General features: G+C 38.3%; 1 protein-coding gene across 3 annotated transcripts in view; it reads right to left on the reverse strand.

Moving 5' to 3' along the window:
* The window catches only part of pcdh10a (protocadherin 10a), a 65,354-nt gene that overhangs the window by 29,405 nt on the left and 16,749 nt on the right, over positions 1-19,200 (reverse strand). Inside the window, exons 4-5 of one of the 3 annotated variants that reach the window (XM_078404622.1) lie at positions 9,405-9,704; positions 6,588-6,701 (exon numbers count right to left, since the gene is read on the reverse strand). In XM_078404622.1, the coding sequence (XP_078260748.1) occupies positions 6,625-6,701; positions 9,405-9,704 (377 nt within the window). In that variant the 3' untranslated portion in view covers positions 6,588-6,624. Of the gene's footprint in view, positions 1-6,587; positions 6,702-9,404; positions 9,705-13,785; positions 17,970-19,200 lie in introns of those variants that run through there. The other 2 variants (XM_078404629.1, XM_078404635.1) reach the window with 2 other exon arrangements.

The raw sequence follows: 19,200 nt of genomic DNA on the forward strand, positions 1-19,200 counted from the left end.
TAGGCTAATTGGCTTCAGTAAAAATTGTCCCTAGTGTGTCGGATAGTGCCAGTGTACGGTGTGATCGCTGGTCTGCGTGGACCCGATGGGCAAGGCATCTCTAAAGTCTAAAAGTAAAGTCTAATTGTGCTTCTGTCCATCATCAGTTCAATCTTCTCTGGCAATAGCAAATGGCCTGAATGAACTTTTCTGCATCTGCCATTGACTCATGAGACATCATTCTGAGCCGCAGGTACTTCTGCGATGGGTCCACTGTCTCATTGCAGGTGTTACACCTGCCCAGAAGATCCCGGCACCCTCACTTGATAGCCCATTTTGAACTTTTCCTGCTTGCATACTGGCAGCAATCCCCCTGTGCTCCTCTTCCCTTCCTTTTAAGTTAATATTGCTCAAAATATATTGCTCCCCGTCAGCTTCTCTTGTGCTAGAATGAGATGTCATCCACTACATAAGGAGGGGCCCTGAAAACTGCTGGTGATAAACCAATAGTTGTTTTGACAAATTTATCTTTCCTAATGTGAACAGCCTCCTTCCTTTATGGAAGCTAGATGATATGAGTCATTACAATGTGTATAGTTGGGGCGCATCAAACTGATCCATTTGGAACCGTTAGCTAGTGTCCAGAACCAGAAGCCTAATAATTGCAAAACAATCCCCATGATCCACAACTGTTTGGCCCATGGCAGAAAAATTGGGGCCTGAAGTCACTTTAAATGACTGTGTACCACAATGAGGAGGTAATCAGACCTTTCTTGAAGAAAAGTCAATGTGCACTAACTGAAAAACTTGAGCTGACTATCTCTTTCTTTTGACCAAATTCTCAAAATCCTGAGACACAAAGTGCTGGAGTAACTCAGCGGGTCAGGTAGCAGCTTTAGAGATCATGGATAGGTAATGCTTCAGGTCAGGGGCCTTGTTTAGCATATTTGAACAGTGTAGGTAGTAATCCAGCAGGATTAGAATGAATGGTTGTGCATCACAGATGGCCTATAGAGGATTTTGAATTATGACCAAGGTGAAGAATTCTCACAATTAAATTTGTAAATGTGGATAACACGAGAAATAATAGCTAGTTTTTCCTCTAACTGTGCATATAATTTGTCACAATCATTAGTGGCTGATTCTCATTGCTTTTGGTGCAAATTATACATTATTTCTCCAAGAGTCGTAGAGTCATATGGCATGGAAACTGGCCCTTTGGCCCAACTTGCCCACTACCCACCAACACGTCCCATCTACACTAGCCACACCTGCTTGCATTTGGCCCATATCCCTCTAAACCTGTCCAATCCACGTACTTGTCTATTTGTTTCTTAAACATTGCGATAGTCCCTGCCTCAACTACCTCTTCTGACAGCTTGTTCCATAGACCCACCAACCTTTGTGAAAAAGTTACCTCTCAGATTCCTATTAAATCATTCCCCCATCTTAGGGGGAATCTTCAGTGCTCCCCAAATGTGTGAGGTTTGCGCTGTATTGGCTGGGTAAATGTAAAAATTGTCCCTAGTGGGTGTAGGATAGTGTTAATGTGCGGGGATCGCTGGGCGGCACGGACTTGGAGGGCCGAAAAGGCCTGTTTCCGGCTGTATATATATGATATGATATGATATGATATGATATGATATGGTCAATAATGGTTGTCTCTATAGTTCAGGTCTCTCTGAGCAATCTGCTGCTGTATCAATCCCCATCTCTAATTCATGATCATTGAGCACAACAGTAGTCTCAAGAACACAGCGCTAAGACTGGATTGATTCCATTGAGCATACAAGCTTCATGGTCCTGGCTCATCACTGACATATTAAGAGTATCTCTGCATAATCGGAGCACGTTTACCTTCCTGCCTTAGGAATATTCCTGGTATAAGTATCCATATTTTTAAAACCCCTGCCTGCTTTTCTTGAACAGCACAATGTGTTCCAGTTTTGACAGCACATTATTCTGGAGGTAACTGCTAAGAACAAGGCATTCAGACTTGGATTGTTTTCTCTGGAATGTTGAAGGTTGTAGGGAAACTTGATAGAAGTATATAAAAGCGCTATTTAAATGTAATGCATTATTATTATTATAAAGTTATGAGAGATATTGGTTGGGCAGACAGTTGCAACCTCTTTCCCAGGAAGAAAAAAAAAATACTAGTGGACACAGCTTTAAGGTGAGATAGGCATTTTTTTTTTACACAGGGGGTGATGAGTGCCTGGAACATGCTGCCAGGGTTGGTGGTTGGAACAGATACGATAGTGGCATTTAAAAAGTTTTTGTGTAGGAATAAGAATATGCAAGGAATGGAGCAATATGCATTACTTAGAAAATAGAAAATAGGTGCAGGAGGCAGCCATTTCGCCCTTTGCACATGCACATTGCATGGTTTTGGCATTACATTTGACACCTGCATTGTGGGCCGAATAGCCTGTTCTTTGCTGTATTATTCTAGTTCAGTTCAGTTCAGTTTAATGAGGTATAGTGAAAAACTGTTTGTTGCTTGTTAACCAGTCAGCAGAAAGACAATACATGATTATAATGAATCCATTTACAGTGTACAGATATAAGAGTATGGAGCGATTGTAATGTGAATTTGCAAATCTACATCTGTGGCTAGCCCACAAATAGTCGCCTGTGTTGGGCGCCATCTTGGGTGTACCATGTTTTCTATCTTCCAAGTTCATGACCATGGGATTTGCCACCAAATATTTATTGTACTTTCTGCCATACACATACAATGCTCCATTGCACACGGTGAGGACCATACCTCCCCTGTGCCCCTTAACTCCAGATTCACTGTGATCTTTTCTGCAACTATTTTCAAAATCACTCACAAATGAAGGCACCCTGTCTGAATATCTTTGCCTGTGAGGATCCTCGCAAAAAGGGATCGTGCAGTGCATGCTCCGGAAATGTCCCAAACGGACCATGTTACAAAGAGCTCTGAATATCAGTCATAGAGTTACACAGCATAGAGACAGGCCCAAGGCCTAACTTGTCCAGGCTGACCAAGGTGCAGATCCTTTTTGCCTGCAATGGACCCATATGAGAGGTAGAACTCCCTCTCCCCTGATGCTCAATGTGAAGAAGGGTCTCGACCTGAAACATCACACATTTCTATCCAGAGATCCTGCCTGAGTTACTCCAACATTTTGTGTCAATCTTTGAGGTTAGACAAACTTGGATTGTTTTCTCTTGAGTGTTGAAGCAGATGGGAGACCTGATAGAATTATACAAAATTATGAGAGGCAAAGATATAGTCAGAACCGGATCCCCAGAGTGGAAATGTCAAATAATAGACGGCATAGCTTTAAATGTGAGAGGGGAAATGGTTCAAGGAGATGCGTGGCTTTTTTTTACTCAGAGAGTGGTAGGTACCCAAAACACACTGCCAGGGGTAGTGGTTGAAGCAGATACTTAGTGGCATTTAAGAGGCTTTTAGATAGGCACATGAATAGGCAGGGATGGAGGGATACGGATCAGGTGTAGACAGAAAGGGTCAGATTAATTTGGCATGTTAATGGTGGAAAAGGGCTGTTCGTGTGCTATAATGTACACTTCAAACTTGGCTTCATCAGCTTACAACCCAGCAGTATGAATATTGATTTCTCTAAATTCAAGTAACCTCTCTCTCCGTGCCTTCCCCACCCTAGTCTTCCTACTAGTTTAACTATTCATATCCATGAATTATCACCTCCTCCACAGCCACCAATGGACCATTGTGGGCTCTAACTTTACTGGGTCATCGATACCAGCTCTGATCTGTCCTGTACTTTTCATACTTTTAGTTTCCTTCTCCTCTGAAGAAGAGTCTCGACTCAAAACGTCACCTATTCTTTTTCTCAAGGGATGCTGCCTGACCCACTGAGTTACTCCTGCATTTTGCGTCTATCTTCGGTGTAAACCAGTATCTGCAGTTCTTTCCTACACTATTACTGCTCTATGTTCTATGCTTTCTTCTCCTCCTGAGGCACTCTGAGAGAATAGCAACTATAGACCCTCATGTCTAGACACAATGTTTTTTTCAAAGGCTTGAAGAAAAACGCCAAATCCTTTAACAAAAGACAAAGTGCTGGCAATCAGAGGGTCAGACAGATCTGTGGAGGGAATGGGCAGATGACTTTTCGGGCTGAGATCCTTCTTTGGAATGACTGATCTGAAACATTGTCTGTTCATTCCCTCCACAAATGCTGCCTGACCACCAGCACTTTGTTTATACTCAAGATTCTATCATCTGCAGATTATTACAACAGGTTGTATAACTTAATCTGCAGTTAACTATTTGATAATTGATGATTCCTTTAAATCGTGCTGTGTTAATGGGATGAGGGGCAGTGAGCTAAAGGTCTGATGAATCTGATCATGTTGATGAACATACGTTCAAGTTAAGCGATAATTAAAATCAGGCACTAGTTTTCATCACTAGAATTTTAACATAAAGGTAACAGTAATGCAAAACTCAATACAGCGTATTTGCCATGTGCTTTCCTCCAATCACTGATTGTTGTCACAACATGTCTGCTCTGCACAGTCCTGGAGAGTATTGCCTCAACATCAGCTAACTCCATGATCAATATGGTCCATGGCATTAGTCAGTGTAAAGGGGCCAATTGAGCTCCCTGGCCCTGATCTCAGCACTTCAAAAATATTCTGATATTTTTGGATATTGACTTCAGCAACAATATGGTACAGTGCGCGAAAATGGCCAGATTCCTTGTAAAAATCAAACTGTACTGTTTTGAAAGGCTTAAAAGCCATGGACAATTTGGGGTTGGGAATTGTGGAGCAACCTAAAGAATTCCTGTAATCCATTTAACAATCCAGTCACTTTAATGTAGACAACGATATTTAAATTTACTTTCATACAAGATGCTTTTAAGCAAAAACACTGGGACAGTTATTCATAGGTGGTTTAAAAATATTTAGTCAAGCATTGCTTCTAGCTGTGAGGGAAGATTGCTTGGATTAGTGTGAATGTTAAGATGTAACTGCTGTCTGCCTGGCATCAATTTGTATCTCAGGGTTAAGCACATGTGAATTTGTGATCACAAATGCGACTGACAACCTGTCTATATTTTAGAACATTAAAGAGTTGGTTCTTTCTTAGGCAATGGTTTATTTAGTAACAGATTTCTCATTCACTGGAATTTAATGCCTTCTTAACGATACAGGAATTAGAACAAATGCTTTACACAATGACAAAAAGGACTTTAATGTTATATTACTACCTCAGAATAACAATTATCCAGTTCTGGTTAACTGGTTCTATCCCACTGGGAAAACCCAATGATGAGCAATATCCAGATTGCTTGATAATTCTTAGTCTATAACCTGCTCAACCTCTTCCACTCTCCTTTTCATAATTCAGACTTAATTACTCCCAGTGCAGATGCTTAAAATCTAAGGAGGAATGTGGTAATATCCAGAGGATGTCATTTTTGATAGTTCCTTTCATTCCAAGGTCTCTGCACTGAAACTAGGATACCATTTGTCTGTTAGTCAGTTTTCCCCCAATAATTGCTCACTGTTCTTGTTTTCAGAAAATAAATTAATGACCCTGTGAATCAGCAAATAGCTTGTCACTTTTTATGCCATTCAGCAGGTAATTGAATAGAAGGAATATAATTGGATGATTCTCCAAGATTCGTGCTTAAGCGTATCATAAGCAAAACACTTGCATACATAGTTTAACACTCACCAAATATGTTAGATTCTACTCTTCTGTGCTTACACATAACCACCAAAAATTGCAATCCAAAACTGCAATACTCACTTCCATGGTGTTTTTCTGTTCATTACAAGTTTTCATTTGTCAACATCTTCAAAATTTTCTCATTTCTGCTTCTCCAGATGTGTATTTTGACACATGTCCTGGTTGTTTTTTTAATGCATTTCTATTCTCTGTTTCCCACAGCTGGTTTTTTTTGCACTCATTAGCTGACTTTATCTGATAATGAATAAACTGCCCTGATCAAAGCCCATATTTTATTGTGGGTAAATAGTTTCCTAAAATCTACATTAAACATCTCTAAATCCACTCTGCCCCATTTATTCATCAATTCCAGGTTCACTCTCCAAAGACCATTAGCTTTGTGCCATTTTAATTTTATACAACGACCATTTTGAGAAATGATTCTTTGCCAAATTAAGCACGGTTTTATGTTGGTGTTACAATACACAGTCATATGGGGTCTTTATAGACAGAATACAAAGGATAAATTGAAAATTGATAATCTAATCTGGATTTTATCTCGGATCCAAAAGATAAAAGTATATCTCACAATTTCTTCTCCATTTTCATGTTATATTAATATCAATCAATGTAAACTGGTGTACTTAGAACAGTTTAGGTTTGTCTGATATATTAAAGTTTCATTTTAAATGTTTAGTTTCAAATATGTATTCTTCTTCAATTTCCTCATGAAATATATTCAATGACTTTGCTTCCAGGTAGAGACTTCCAAATATTCATGCCTCAGAAGAAATTCCTCATCATCACCACCTGAAACTATGTCTCCTTATTCTTAATAGTCCCTCCAGAGGAAACGTCTTCTCAGAATCCATTTTGCCATTTCCCCACAGTATTTATCTTTCAATAAGATCACCTATAATTCTTCGACCGAGATCCGGCTCAACCTTTCTTCATACATTGGCCTCTTCATCCCGGGAATCAATCTGGTGAAGCTTCTCTGCATGCCTCCAACGCAAGCACATTCTTCCTTAAATATGGAGACAAAAATACATGCAGAATTCTTGGTGCAACATCACCAGCGCCTTGTAAAGTCGCATCACATCTTCCCTGCTCTAGCCTTGCAATAAAGGCCAATATTCCACTCGGCTTCTCAATAACTTATTTCATCCACTAGGATCCCGATATTCCTTTGTGAAGCAACATTTTACAGTTTTGCTCACATTCATTCAACCTATGTTTACCTTTTAAGTCTCTATGTTCTCCTCACAATCGATTTTTATAGTACTGACAAACATTTCAGCAGTAAACTTGATTCCCTTATCCAAGTTATCAAAATTGATTGTAAATATTAAGGCCCCTGCAATGATCCCAAGCAACCCACTAATTAATGATTTCAAATCAAAAAGATTGATTTAACGTGACTGCTTTCTGGTAGCCACAGACCCATGGCCATGAAAAATATTACTATCCCTACCATGGAGCATTATTTGCTAAATAGATTAAAGAAACGGGCTCCAAAATCAAAAACACATAATACAAAAGATTAATCCATCTGATTGAAATATGTAGCATTGTCATTTAAGTACACAATTTTAAATGAACTTAACAAACATGAATTACAAAGCATTTTATAATATCTGTAAACAGGAAGATATTAATTTTAATATAATTAGCTTCAAAGAAAACATTTGCAAGATTATGGGATCCACAATTCGACAGGAATACAAAGCTCATTAGTGAAGAAGGCACTGAATCCACAGGGACGTCGCCATATACTCAGCATCCTCAATAATGTAAAAAGCAAACTGCAAGTTTCACAAATTGAAGGGCACATCAACTTTCAAACTGCTCAACACCGTATGGAACATTTCAAGAAACTGCTGTCTGCTGATGTTTTCAACCACAAGTGCAAACACATTAGCCTTTGAACACCAAATAACAAATATATAAATGGGCCCTTTTGTAATTGCATGAATATAAAAATCTCAGATGTCTGTACCTTATTGACCATACACTACAAAATGGCAATGCAATCTTTATCAAAAAATCCCAGTGCTTCACTTGCATGTGATGCATCCTGGTGAAAATTGCATAACCCTGACTGTTCATACCTGTCATAACAACAAAAGGATAAATTGTTGTCAGTGGTTGTTTTTTTCTTCTTCATTCCTTGCTATGAGCTCATGACACACAAAGCCAATACCAATAAAGATGAAAAGTGCTCTTTTAGAGTGGGATTATCGTGATGATGTGTATTTTCAATAGGGTAGTTTTAACTTAAAACTTTGCCACACCAGTAGGTTTAACCATCAGACCATCTACAAAAGATAAATTCACACCACTTCAGCTTCACCCGTTGCAGTATAATTGGAAGCTGTGAAGTAAACTTTCCAGATTTTCATAGTTACATTAAAATAATTCACCACTAATCCACTAAACAATTTTTTACCTATTTCTTAAAATTTATACATCATGTTTCTCTCAGTGCCATTGATTCCTTTCTCAGTATGGTTTCACAGGCTCCAGGTGATATCTTGCCTCGGTAGACATTCTTCCTGAATGAGCCTTGAGAAGTAATATCACCTGGCTTTAGGCCATAAAGCATAGCAACCATGCACAATTATGTACTCAGATATCTGCAAGCTTCTAGGAATTGCTGGGAAGAATGTAGGAGTGAAAATCCAGACTTATTTTCCTTAGGGGCATAATAGTGATTATAGCACCAGGCTAGCTTCTCAATTTAGATCAGTAATATCCGCACACTCCAAAAACCCAATCTTGGGCATGCCTCAGTGTGCCCAAAAGCATAAAATTCAGCTACCTCTGTCTTTGCAGGCAGACTCATTCCGAAAGCCCAGTTTCAATGCTGCTAAAGACTCACGAGCACAGTCAGCTCATAACAAACATCAGCAATGGTACTTGGACATCAATAATTGCTGTTAAAAAATCCACGTCTAATTCAGGTCTCATCTTGATTTCAGATCAATAAAATGGCGATCAGTTTTCACAACTGCAGAAATTCTACGGGGAATCACAACATAAAGACGTTGTTGATTTATGCCTGGAAAATTCACAATGAATCTCAGGGACTTGCATATATTAAGCTCAAAATTGAGCTTCTCATTCTGATAATACCTGTTTTATTTTGGAACTGTATATAAAGCTCATTCTAATCAGCACAAACAAAAACCAATTGTGAAGTAAACCACGACAGCTGCAGTACAACTCCAGAGAGAGGCTCTTTATGACTCAAAGGCACAAAATCAAGAGAACACTATAAGGATGAAATCTCAATCTGTTTAACTCTGATAACACAGTTCCATTGGTAAGTCACATCATATTTGCGACTTCCAATGTCCTTTGCTACAATTGAGTAATTTTAAATGTAGTCGGAATTAACACAAATTTTTTTGAACAGCTATCTGCACTTTTGATCCACTTGCTAGTTGACTTAACCCAAACTAATTTAAATACAGGTGATTTTACTTTCTGTTCATTTTAGTCTCGATGATCAACCATAACATATTAGGCTCAATTAAAACTATTAATCTACATCCTATTTAAAGAAATACAAAGAATTTGTTGCAAGAAAAATATAAATTCTAAGATGTTATTTCCCAAATTCATTATAGATACACTAAACCCAAGTCAAATTCCCAATAGATTTTTCACTTTCAAATAAAAAGCAAGGTAAATGGATTTGGTAGCAATAATTTTATAGGATACTCACTTAAATACGGTGGCTTGTAAGGCGCACGTGTGTTGGGCAGAAGTGCATCATATTCTTTCTTTTCCAAATTTGCTGGATGCATTTTTTCTTTTCCAAATGTAGAGAAGGATTTCTCTCCAGGCTGTTCTGGAACTTCATAGACTTCAGTGTCTGGCACTGAGTCCATGCCTGGGACATGCAAATTACTACGATAATCCGGACCTTGGCGGTTGTCTGTGGGTACAAAGCTGGGCATCCAGCAACGGTCCGAGTGTCCCAGTGCTTTACACTCTTCTGTGCAATTGGAAAAGAGGTCAGCTCCTACAGAAATAAATCAGGATAAAATGCATTATATTATGATACCAGAAACATTACCTTCCAGCTTGGAATGTAGGAAATAATTTACGTATTGTTTGGGTTTATGACAGGTCCTAGGATGCCTGTCAATATTTCACTGGAATCGCTACATATCTGCACCCACCTCAACTCACTCCTGCAGACCTTGCGGCAATCCTCCACAACATGTCTTGAATTCAGTACACTGACAGAAACACTGAATGGGAAGGGTCCACAAAGTGATTTTCCCTCCAGCTTAATCTTTCTCCCCATGGTACAATGAACAAAAGTCTCCCAAATGCAACACTCCACTCCGAAGTGATGGGCCAAGGGCATTTTAACATTCTAATGAATCCTTCCTCTCAATAACACCACTCAGACTTTCCTATTGTGAATCTTTGCAGAACTTAAACATACATTTTTAAAGGGTACGTCTATTCCGCTTGTTGAAATAAATTGACAAAAAGGTCACATCTGTGTCCTGTTCATTGGCAATACTTTTGGAATATGTTTCACTACATTTCTCGTGTATGCGCAATAATGGATTTGGAGTTTCTGTGATACAGATATTGCAGGCAAACGTTGTAAAGCACAGATACAGGATAATTTCTAATTACCAGAATGGCTGCTTACAGCTTTAAGTTATATAACGCTCATGAGATGACATCAAGCAGTGGTGAAACTGCCTTGTTAGCTTATCTGTTTGAAGACAAGCTGAAAGAAACCATGCAAAACAGATTCCAAAGTCACTTTGGACAAAGATTTGCCCTCCTCCAAATGCAACCTCACATGTATATAACACTTAGCCTTTAATTAATTATTTTAAGTTTGAAAACAATAATTATTCTCACCGTGGTGACTGATGTCAATAGCAGAAATATTTTCTATTTTAACTGTGTAGAATGGCATCAATTCCATAAAATGTTGCTGAACTATTTTTACTGAAGAGCGCCAGACTGATACACGTTATGTCAACATTTTTTAATGAAATATTGTTACCATACACCAATAGTCAATCATGTTATGGCTTTATGGAGCTGAAATTCAACTTTCAGTGTGATTACATTGCAACAGATCAGTTGGATAGTGTGCATCATGTTCAATTTCATTTTCTATTGGAGTGTACAATAACTAGACAATTTGTTTTCAACCAGTTCTGTGTTCTGTCAAATATGAATATTACTCCTTGTGGCTTTGCAATTTCCAACAACGTTTAAGATGCTATGGAGACTACTGTGGTGTGCAGGAACCAATGTTGAATGGACCTGTGGTTGACGTCATTTTCTTCTGAACAGCAGTACACATGGATTGCTTCAGAATCTAGGGCTTTACTAATTTGCTACTAAATTTTGTATCCATAATTCTTTTCATTTATTGCCTACTTCAAAGTACAACTCCACCAAAAATAGCTGAGCAGATTGCATTGAGATAAACTGGGTTAAGACTATCCAAATTAGTTTCAGCTTTGAGTATTCAAAATGGCCAAAGAATTAAGAAGCAAAGTAAGTAACTCATTATGGTAATTGGCTGAGCTGAACTTATGCATCACTTTGAACTTGAAAGGTTTTACTACAACATTGAAACAGTGACAAGATAACTATGTGCAATTTAAAATGACTGGGTTGAAATTATTTTATGTTACTTCCCAAAGAAGACCAAATCATTTTAACAATCATTGGGGAAACATTATTTACACGAGGAACAAGTTGACAATAGACTCAAAGGCAATGTCGCAATTCAGATTGTCTATTCCCATAGAGAAATAAAACAATGATGCAGTGTGATCTGCTGCAACAACTTTGAGAAATTGTGCAGTGATCGCTCTTCCCTCTATAACCACTAAACTTCCTCCTTCAAATTTTTAACCAATAATTTACAGGGTTATAAGGATAAGCAAGAGGAGTGAGACTGGCTAGATTGCTTTTACTTTGAACTAAGATTATTTCTAAAGAACAAATGGCTCCCTTCTTTCCATTTTGTGACTAATATTTGAACTCTTTTTCTCCAACAGAATATAAAAGCACTAAACAAATGTACAGTATAATTGAAATGAAAACTCAAGCCCTTTTTTGACCACTGTTGGTGACATCAAATCTGACCGCTTGCATTAGTAAGTTATGGTCCATATCTACCACAAGATCATAAATGGTTTAAATATAAAATATTACATTTAAATCTTCAAGTATTTTCACCTGAATTGGATATTGAACAAATTATATGATAATTTTGTTGACCGTAACAATTTACATTTATATATGTTGCACGTATAAAACCACACATCACTATATCTCACAGATGTGTGAAGAAAAGATAAACAGCAAAATACCTGGAGAAATTCAGCGGGTCCTGCAGCATCTCTGGAGAAAAAGGATGGGTGACGTTTCGGGTCGAGACCCTTCTTGGGACTGAAACATCACCCATCTTTTTACTCAAGAGATGCTGCCTGACCCGCTGAGTTACTCCAGTACATTATGTCTATTTATATACTAAAACTTGGTTTTTTGTTTGTTTGTCCCTGAACTACAGCCAAAATGGTACACGATAGCGCAACAATTTTAGGCCCACCTTACTCACCGCCGTCCCTTTGGTGCTGATGGAAGTTTCAATGAAATTGGTGTTCTATTTTTAGTTATTCAGATTTTACAGTTTAAATCTATCTCCTAGGGAGGGAGGGAGGGGGTGAAATGGGGATTTGAGGGGGATGGAGTGGGGGGGGGGTGGAGGGGAAGGGGGAGGGGTGGAGGGAGGGAGGGAGGAAGGGGGAGGAGGGAGATAAGGAGGGTTGAGGGGGATGGAGTGGGGGGGGAGGGGAGGGGAAGGGGAAGGGAGAGGGGAGGGGGAAGTGGGAGAGGAGAGGGTGCTGCACCAATGCAGGAAAGGTTTGGGCCCAATAGTTGCACTTGGTCTAGTCTTTGATATAAACTAGCAACTGCAGCTCTTTGTTTCTATATTTATTCCTACCTTCGTTGCTAATTAATTAATTCAACCTGGTACAGGATACTACATGAGGGCTTGGACTACAAAGAGTAAAGATCAGCCAGAATGCCACTTTTAGTTATTATCCAGTTATGCTTACAGGAAAGTATGTTTGCATGTTTACATTGGATAAAGTGAAGTCTAAACTGGACAAATCTGTACTTTAAGTGTGAACCAAAACAATTAGTTGGGCGATACATCACAACATCAATCTACAATAAACCAAAACATTTTCCAGTGTCCAATAGGAATTGTAACCACATTTCAGTGTTCCCCTACATCCTCTTCAGTTTTACCCATCCAGCAAAAAAGTTGGCAATGTACGTAAATAGGAATCAAAGGCCAGCCATTACATTCATGAGCACCCGTTCTCCATGCGTAAAATAAAACACATCTCATGACTATGGAGTTATCCATTGCTAAAGTCTGCATGTGTGTACACTGTTGGTGATCAAAAATGAAAATCTTGGCCTGACTGTTCACCACTTTGCAGGAATTTACTGTACACAGACTGAGAGCTGTGTGTCCTATACCTCTACAATTAAAAAGTGCATCTTTGCAATGAAGCATATTTGAATATTCTAATGAGGAGTTAAAAAGTGTCACTTAAATTAAAGCTTTATCTTTAGCCCAGAAGCACTGAGACAAATTGAAGAACTATTTCAAATACAGCTAATAAATGCTCGAAATTTTGATCTTCTCTATTATTTGGGTTTTGATGGTTGATGTGTTCAGGCGGTTCACAGTTCTGTACCAAATGGGATGCATGATCATCATCATGTGCAGCCGTAAACAGGAAAGTGAGCTGCAGAATCCAAACTAGTGCCTGGGCTGAGATCACAACCCAGCTCAGCACACACACCATTAGACTTGGGATGAATTAGGTTTTCATGAATTTTAATTCTGAATCACATGATGCATCTACATTATGATTCAAAATAAGACTTCTAACCAGTGTTACATCTATTATGCATTTCGTCTTCGATTTAAGACATCGATATCCTGAAAATTTGGGGACCTACTTTCTTTAAATACATCTCTTAGAACACAGCACAGTAAGCTTTAAAAGTACAAAGTAACTTTATTAGCTTAACAGCTTTCGACTTGACAAAAAAGCATAGAAACAGTGCAAGATTAGTCTCAATTATTGGTGTGGATTTCCACTAAACACACAATATAAGGAACAACGTGGTAAAGGGAGGAAGTAAATGTGTGGATACATGAAAGGTTATGTATTTCTATTTTTATCTCAAACGTCATATTTTTTCATTCGGCTCACCTGCACCATACAACATGCTTCAAGGGCAAGGGGCCAAAAAAGCTCCCAATTGAATGCTTGATCCAGTCACTGGGAGGCAAACAATCGTAACCAGTGATTTAGATTCGGATATTACGTGCTCCTTGCACGTCATTGTGGAGCATTTGGGATTTTACCAGGTTCCTACCTCATTTCTTAATCACTACTTTCAATGGCATAAATTATTTCTCTTGAGGTTATATGTTCTCCAGTTCAATGAAAAAAAATGAAGATATGCTTTTAGAACAGCATCAGGCAGCAAGTGGTGATCTTTGAAGGCATGTAAACTATCCAGTGCAAACTAGAATATAATTGATCTTGCTGAATAAGTGAAAGCATTTTTAATGCAGTCCATAGTATTGCTTTGTTGCTAAGGACCGTGTGAAGGATAAAATGAAGAGTGTTGATTTGGTTGTAAACAAACCAGCTACATTCAAATTATTGGCAGCTTGTGGACATGGTCAATAGTGAGATTACTGCCTTCATCCTTTTCACTGAAATGTCATCCTTCCAAGCTCCAAAGAGAACTCTTTGTCAAAGGATTTCAGTGGAAGAAAGGAAAGACATTTTAAAAATAAAGCGGCAGAATACTTAAATCTCAAGCCATTGAGATCATTTTACAGGTTTTTACATGAAAGTATGCACACCTATAATTACCGTTTGCCTTAATTCTCACATGTAATCCTACAGTTACTTCCTCCTTTGCTGCCTTGGTCTATATAGTAACTTATACTCAGGCTATTTAACTCAACATTTACCATATCCTTTGGTTATAATACAGTAATAACATTTAACTCTATTTACTATTCCCTTTAGGTACTTTACAATGAAAGTCCTGTCATTTTGTACACGGAAAATCAAGAACAGTTGCATTTTCTCAATGAAGCAGGGTTAGACATGTCTGGTAATTGGACCAGGGTGGAGAGACAACATCCTGCTCCAATTTTCCAATTGCACATTTGGTCCTTATCACATATTTCTATATATTTTCAGTAAATACTGACCGAAAACTCATCACACTTTAATTACACCCACAAGGGAAGGGGTACAACTACAAGGATTATTTTGAAATTAAGAAGTTGTATATTATAGGAAAACTCTTCTCTCAAAAACCGAGTGAAGATCCACTGGATGTTTAAGAATAAGAAGGGGTTTTATAAAGGAGAATTGCAAAGGGTGTTCCTACTCGCCAGCAAGTCCAGAAAATGAGTTAATTTACAGTATATACAATTGGGAATGTAGAAGGAATCTCTTAACTCAGGGATTTACAACACAGTTATCACTACCACAGGGTATAATGGAAAACAAGTAGAATACATACATTCAAGAGAAGACAAAGTAAACATTTGAACGGCAAAGAAGGAAATCTCGATGGGTGAGGCAAAAAGTAGGTTTGTGTGGACTGTGAACACATTCACGGACCTTTTAGCTTAAATAACCAGTTTTAATGTTATAATTACTTCATAATACTTTGTAGTTTAACATTTTATGTTCTAAGAGCCATTTCCAACATAAATGTGGTATACAGCAATCTAAAAGAATTCTGCACAGACATCAAATCTTTAATATATTATTGATTCAGCCGAACGTTCCAGTACTTTACAATGACAATCCTGAACATAACAAATCTTTCTGCTTTGTCAAAAATTTAGACCATCAGAAGTGAGGAAATTGCAGGGGAAAAAAATCTGGTTTGCTTTTACAAGGAGCTTTCTCTCAAATTACACTGCTCGCTATCAAAAACATTTTGACCCAAATTTTACAAATGTACACTCATTTTATACATAAAGGTGGAAAATGCATAAATTCGCTATTTTAAAAAAATGACTATAGATGGAAAACCTTACCCATATAATTCATAAAAATATGAATAATAACTTAAAACTGTTCCAGAGAAAGATTGATTTCAATACATATGGAAATGTATGCGGTGGGTTTTGTTTTAGTTGCTCCAGATTCTTGAAGATTAAAACTGTTGCCTTTTTCTAAAATCTACACATCCTTCAGAGGTTTGGAGATGGATTCTGACTTCGACCTTCAGTACATTCAAAGTTTGATAACAACTTTAACTGATATTCACTATCTGTAGCACCATTCAAAATCATTGTATAGCACTGTAATTCCTAAAGGAACTAACAGCATCTAATGACAGATTGTAACACTGCAACAAAATGCCATAATAATTAATAATACCATAATAATACAATTCTAAAAATTGTCAATACATTTCTAGTTTGTGTTCAAATATCTTATTCATGAAATAAGACTAATACTAATTACCGATAGTGATTTCCCTTGAGTTCTCTTATCTTTTTTATATAATATTGACAATTCAACATTTTCTAAAAATCATTGGGAGTTTCACTTAATAGATCTAATTCATATTTTGGAACAACTCACTCAAAAAATTCGACCACATTAGTATATTTTCATGAGATGAAATGATCTGATACCATTAATACTACATTTTTTTCCCCTTGGTTTGTTGTTGAAACACAGAACTGGGTGAGGCAATGTCAGTGTGGACCATAAAATATAGGCACTTCACCCCAGACACCTGGGTTCAATCGAACCCAGACCTAATGAGAGAAAATCTACTCTGGCTACAGGAATCCATACAATTATTGTATGCAACTTCTAACAATCCACAGTGAGCAACAACCCACAGAAGAAAACTGTACTAATTTGGCAATCATATTCAGAGAAATGCAAAGATAAAAAAGCTTTGATTTGATGATGAGTGATTGCTTTTCAAAGTTGAAGATAATGCATGCCGTTGATGACATTGGAAGGTGATCACTTTGCCTTTCATTATGGTGAACTTGATCTGTGATAACACAATAGAGTGCCCAAAATCAAACTGTTCCATTCCCAAGTATAAGCTTTGCTTGCTTTGAAGACAAAGGTCACACAGATGGGTTGACTTCCTCCTTCCTAAGTTGGTTACGCTGTTGCCCAGTGCCTTACAAAGAAAATGCCAGCCTTGACTCTTGGTGAGTGATAAATGCTGAATGAGATTATCTCAATCAGAAGACCAAAGTGAGCATTCCAACTGGCATTAGCAAAGCTGACCTTCAAAGGTTAACTAAATCAGATAGCATTCCTCCATTGATTGCTATCCCATAACAGTAGTAAGGTGTGTTCTGGGAACCTTAGGAAAGGGCATTATTGGTTTCAGGTCTGATATTCTCCCATGCTCAAACAGTTTCTCTGCTGTTATTTGCAGTCAAGGATCACACACGGTAACCAGCATGGTGAGACACCAGTAGCAGTTAATTCCACTTCAGCATCTGAGAGCATCAATTCATAAGCAGGAATTAGAGATTTTGAAGAGGACACGCAAAAAATATAAAAAGGATGAAAAATATCCAGTAGTTGGCAAATGTTATCACTGTCTCACTAATAATACTGTGTGTACAACCTGAATTGTAAGTCACCAATGTTTCATTTTCTATGCTAGCAATATGATTGTCATGTGAGAGCTTCTTCTGCATCTCATACTTGGGGTAATCACTGCTTTGATAATATTCGTTCCTTTGGCCGATATAAATAACCTTAAGAGTACTCCATTGTAAAGCCGTAAGGAACCTTTCAGTTTATAGGGTGATGCTGTCCTTTACAGTTAGCAAGGACAGCTCAAGCAGCTTTCACGCTTCATCCCCAACCAAAGTTTCACTTGTTCCGAGTCCCAGGACAGCCTGTCACTCAAAATCAGTTGCCATAGTTGGTTGAGCTTCCACAGTTCTTGACCAGACCCCTAGAGGAAGCGCAATGTGGAAGTGAGGGTTTCCATTCTCTGGGAAGGTGTGTGGAAGGAGGGGAATGAGGGAGAAGTGTCATTGTCCAACGCACCCTTCTCAAATCGCACCTCCTGCCAGCCGCTCACAGAGCTGCATTGACGGCAGTCGTGGAGAAGTCTGCATCCTGGACCGTCCTGCTCTCCCCCAGATGGAGGAGGATGCATCTCGGTGAACGGCCTACAAGGGGAGAAAGACAGGAAAAAGATGGAAAGAACATTTTAAATAACTGGGGGCACCTTATTATTGGGATCAATTTAAAATTTTAAAATCACAGTGGAATTCACTAATCAATGCTCATTAAAATTAAGTCTTCAGAGGCACAACCAAAGAAGACGGATATGTTCACTGGTAGGTCAGACTTGACGATCGTTCACTTTTAAGGCATTTCGAGAAAACGATGGAAGTAGAAAATTAGAGACAATGTAAGTATTTCTGTGGCTTCATTGGTGCATTTTGATTTGTTTCTGTTTATTTAGATTTAAAAGATTGGTGGTGACTGCATCATTGACAGACTTCACAGGAGGGACTGATGTTTCCTGACAACGTAAGGAAATTGCAATGATGTGCATGCAGTTGCCATGACAGAATGTTTTAACATGCTGATGTTATTCAGCTGTAATTCACTGTGTGAAATTTACTCCAAGAGGAGTACAAAGACCTAATAAAGATGTTTGTTGTGCACTTTCCAAGTGCTAGAATCTTGCTTAATTCATTTTTAATAATAGACAGTCCATTTACAAAGTGACAGCAAATGAATATGGTGATATAAAATATACATCCGTACAGGTATTCCACCATTTTGTGTATCCCGCTGTATATTTCCACTGTCATGGCAGAAGTTGAATTAAAATAGATCTCCAGCAGTTTGGAGCTACAAGAACCAGAACTTGATAAAATTATGAAGTCACTTCTGCATAAGAACTACTATGAAACAATTTAACCATTTAAAGACTTTAACCATTAACGTTTAGCCACTTAAACCATTAAATCACTTTAACCACAATGACACCTCTCCCTCTTTCCCTGCCCTCCACACACCCTCCCAAAGAATGAAATCCCTCACTTCCACATTAAATTTAACTCATTTACCACCAAGACCAAGGAGCTGATCATCAACTTCCGTAGGTCACATAACGGGGAATATGCCCCGATCTCTATCAACGGGGACAGTGTGGAGAGAGTGTCCAGCTTCAAGTTTCTGGGCACTCACATTTCGGAGGACCTAACATGGTCCAATAACACTGCTGCGCTGGTCAAGAAGGCACAACAAAGACTGTTCTACTTAAGAACACTGAAAAAGTCTGGTCTACCCTAACAGCTGCTGACGACCTTCTACCGCTGCACCATAGAGAGCATCCTAACGCATGGCATCCCTGTGTGGTACCTCAGCTGCACGGAGGCAGAAAGG

The sequence above is a fragment of the Rhinoraja longicauda genome, chromosome 1 (assembly GCF_053455715.1).
Source record: "Rhinoraja longicauda isolate Sanriku21f chromosome 1, sRhiLon1.1, whole genome shotgun sequence".
Classification (NCBI taxonomy): Eukaryota; Metazoa; Chordata; class Chondrichthyes; order Rajiformes; family Arhynchobatidae; genus Rhinoraja; species Rhinoraja longicauda.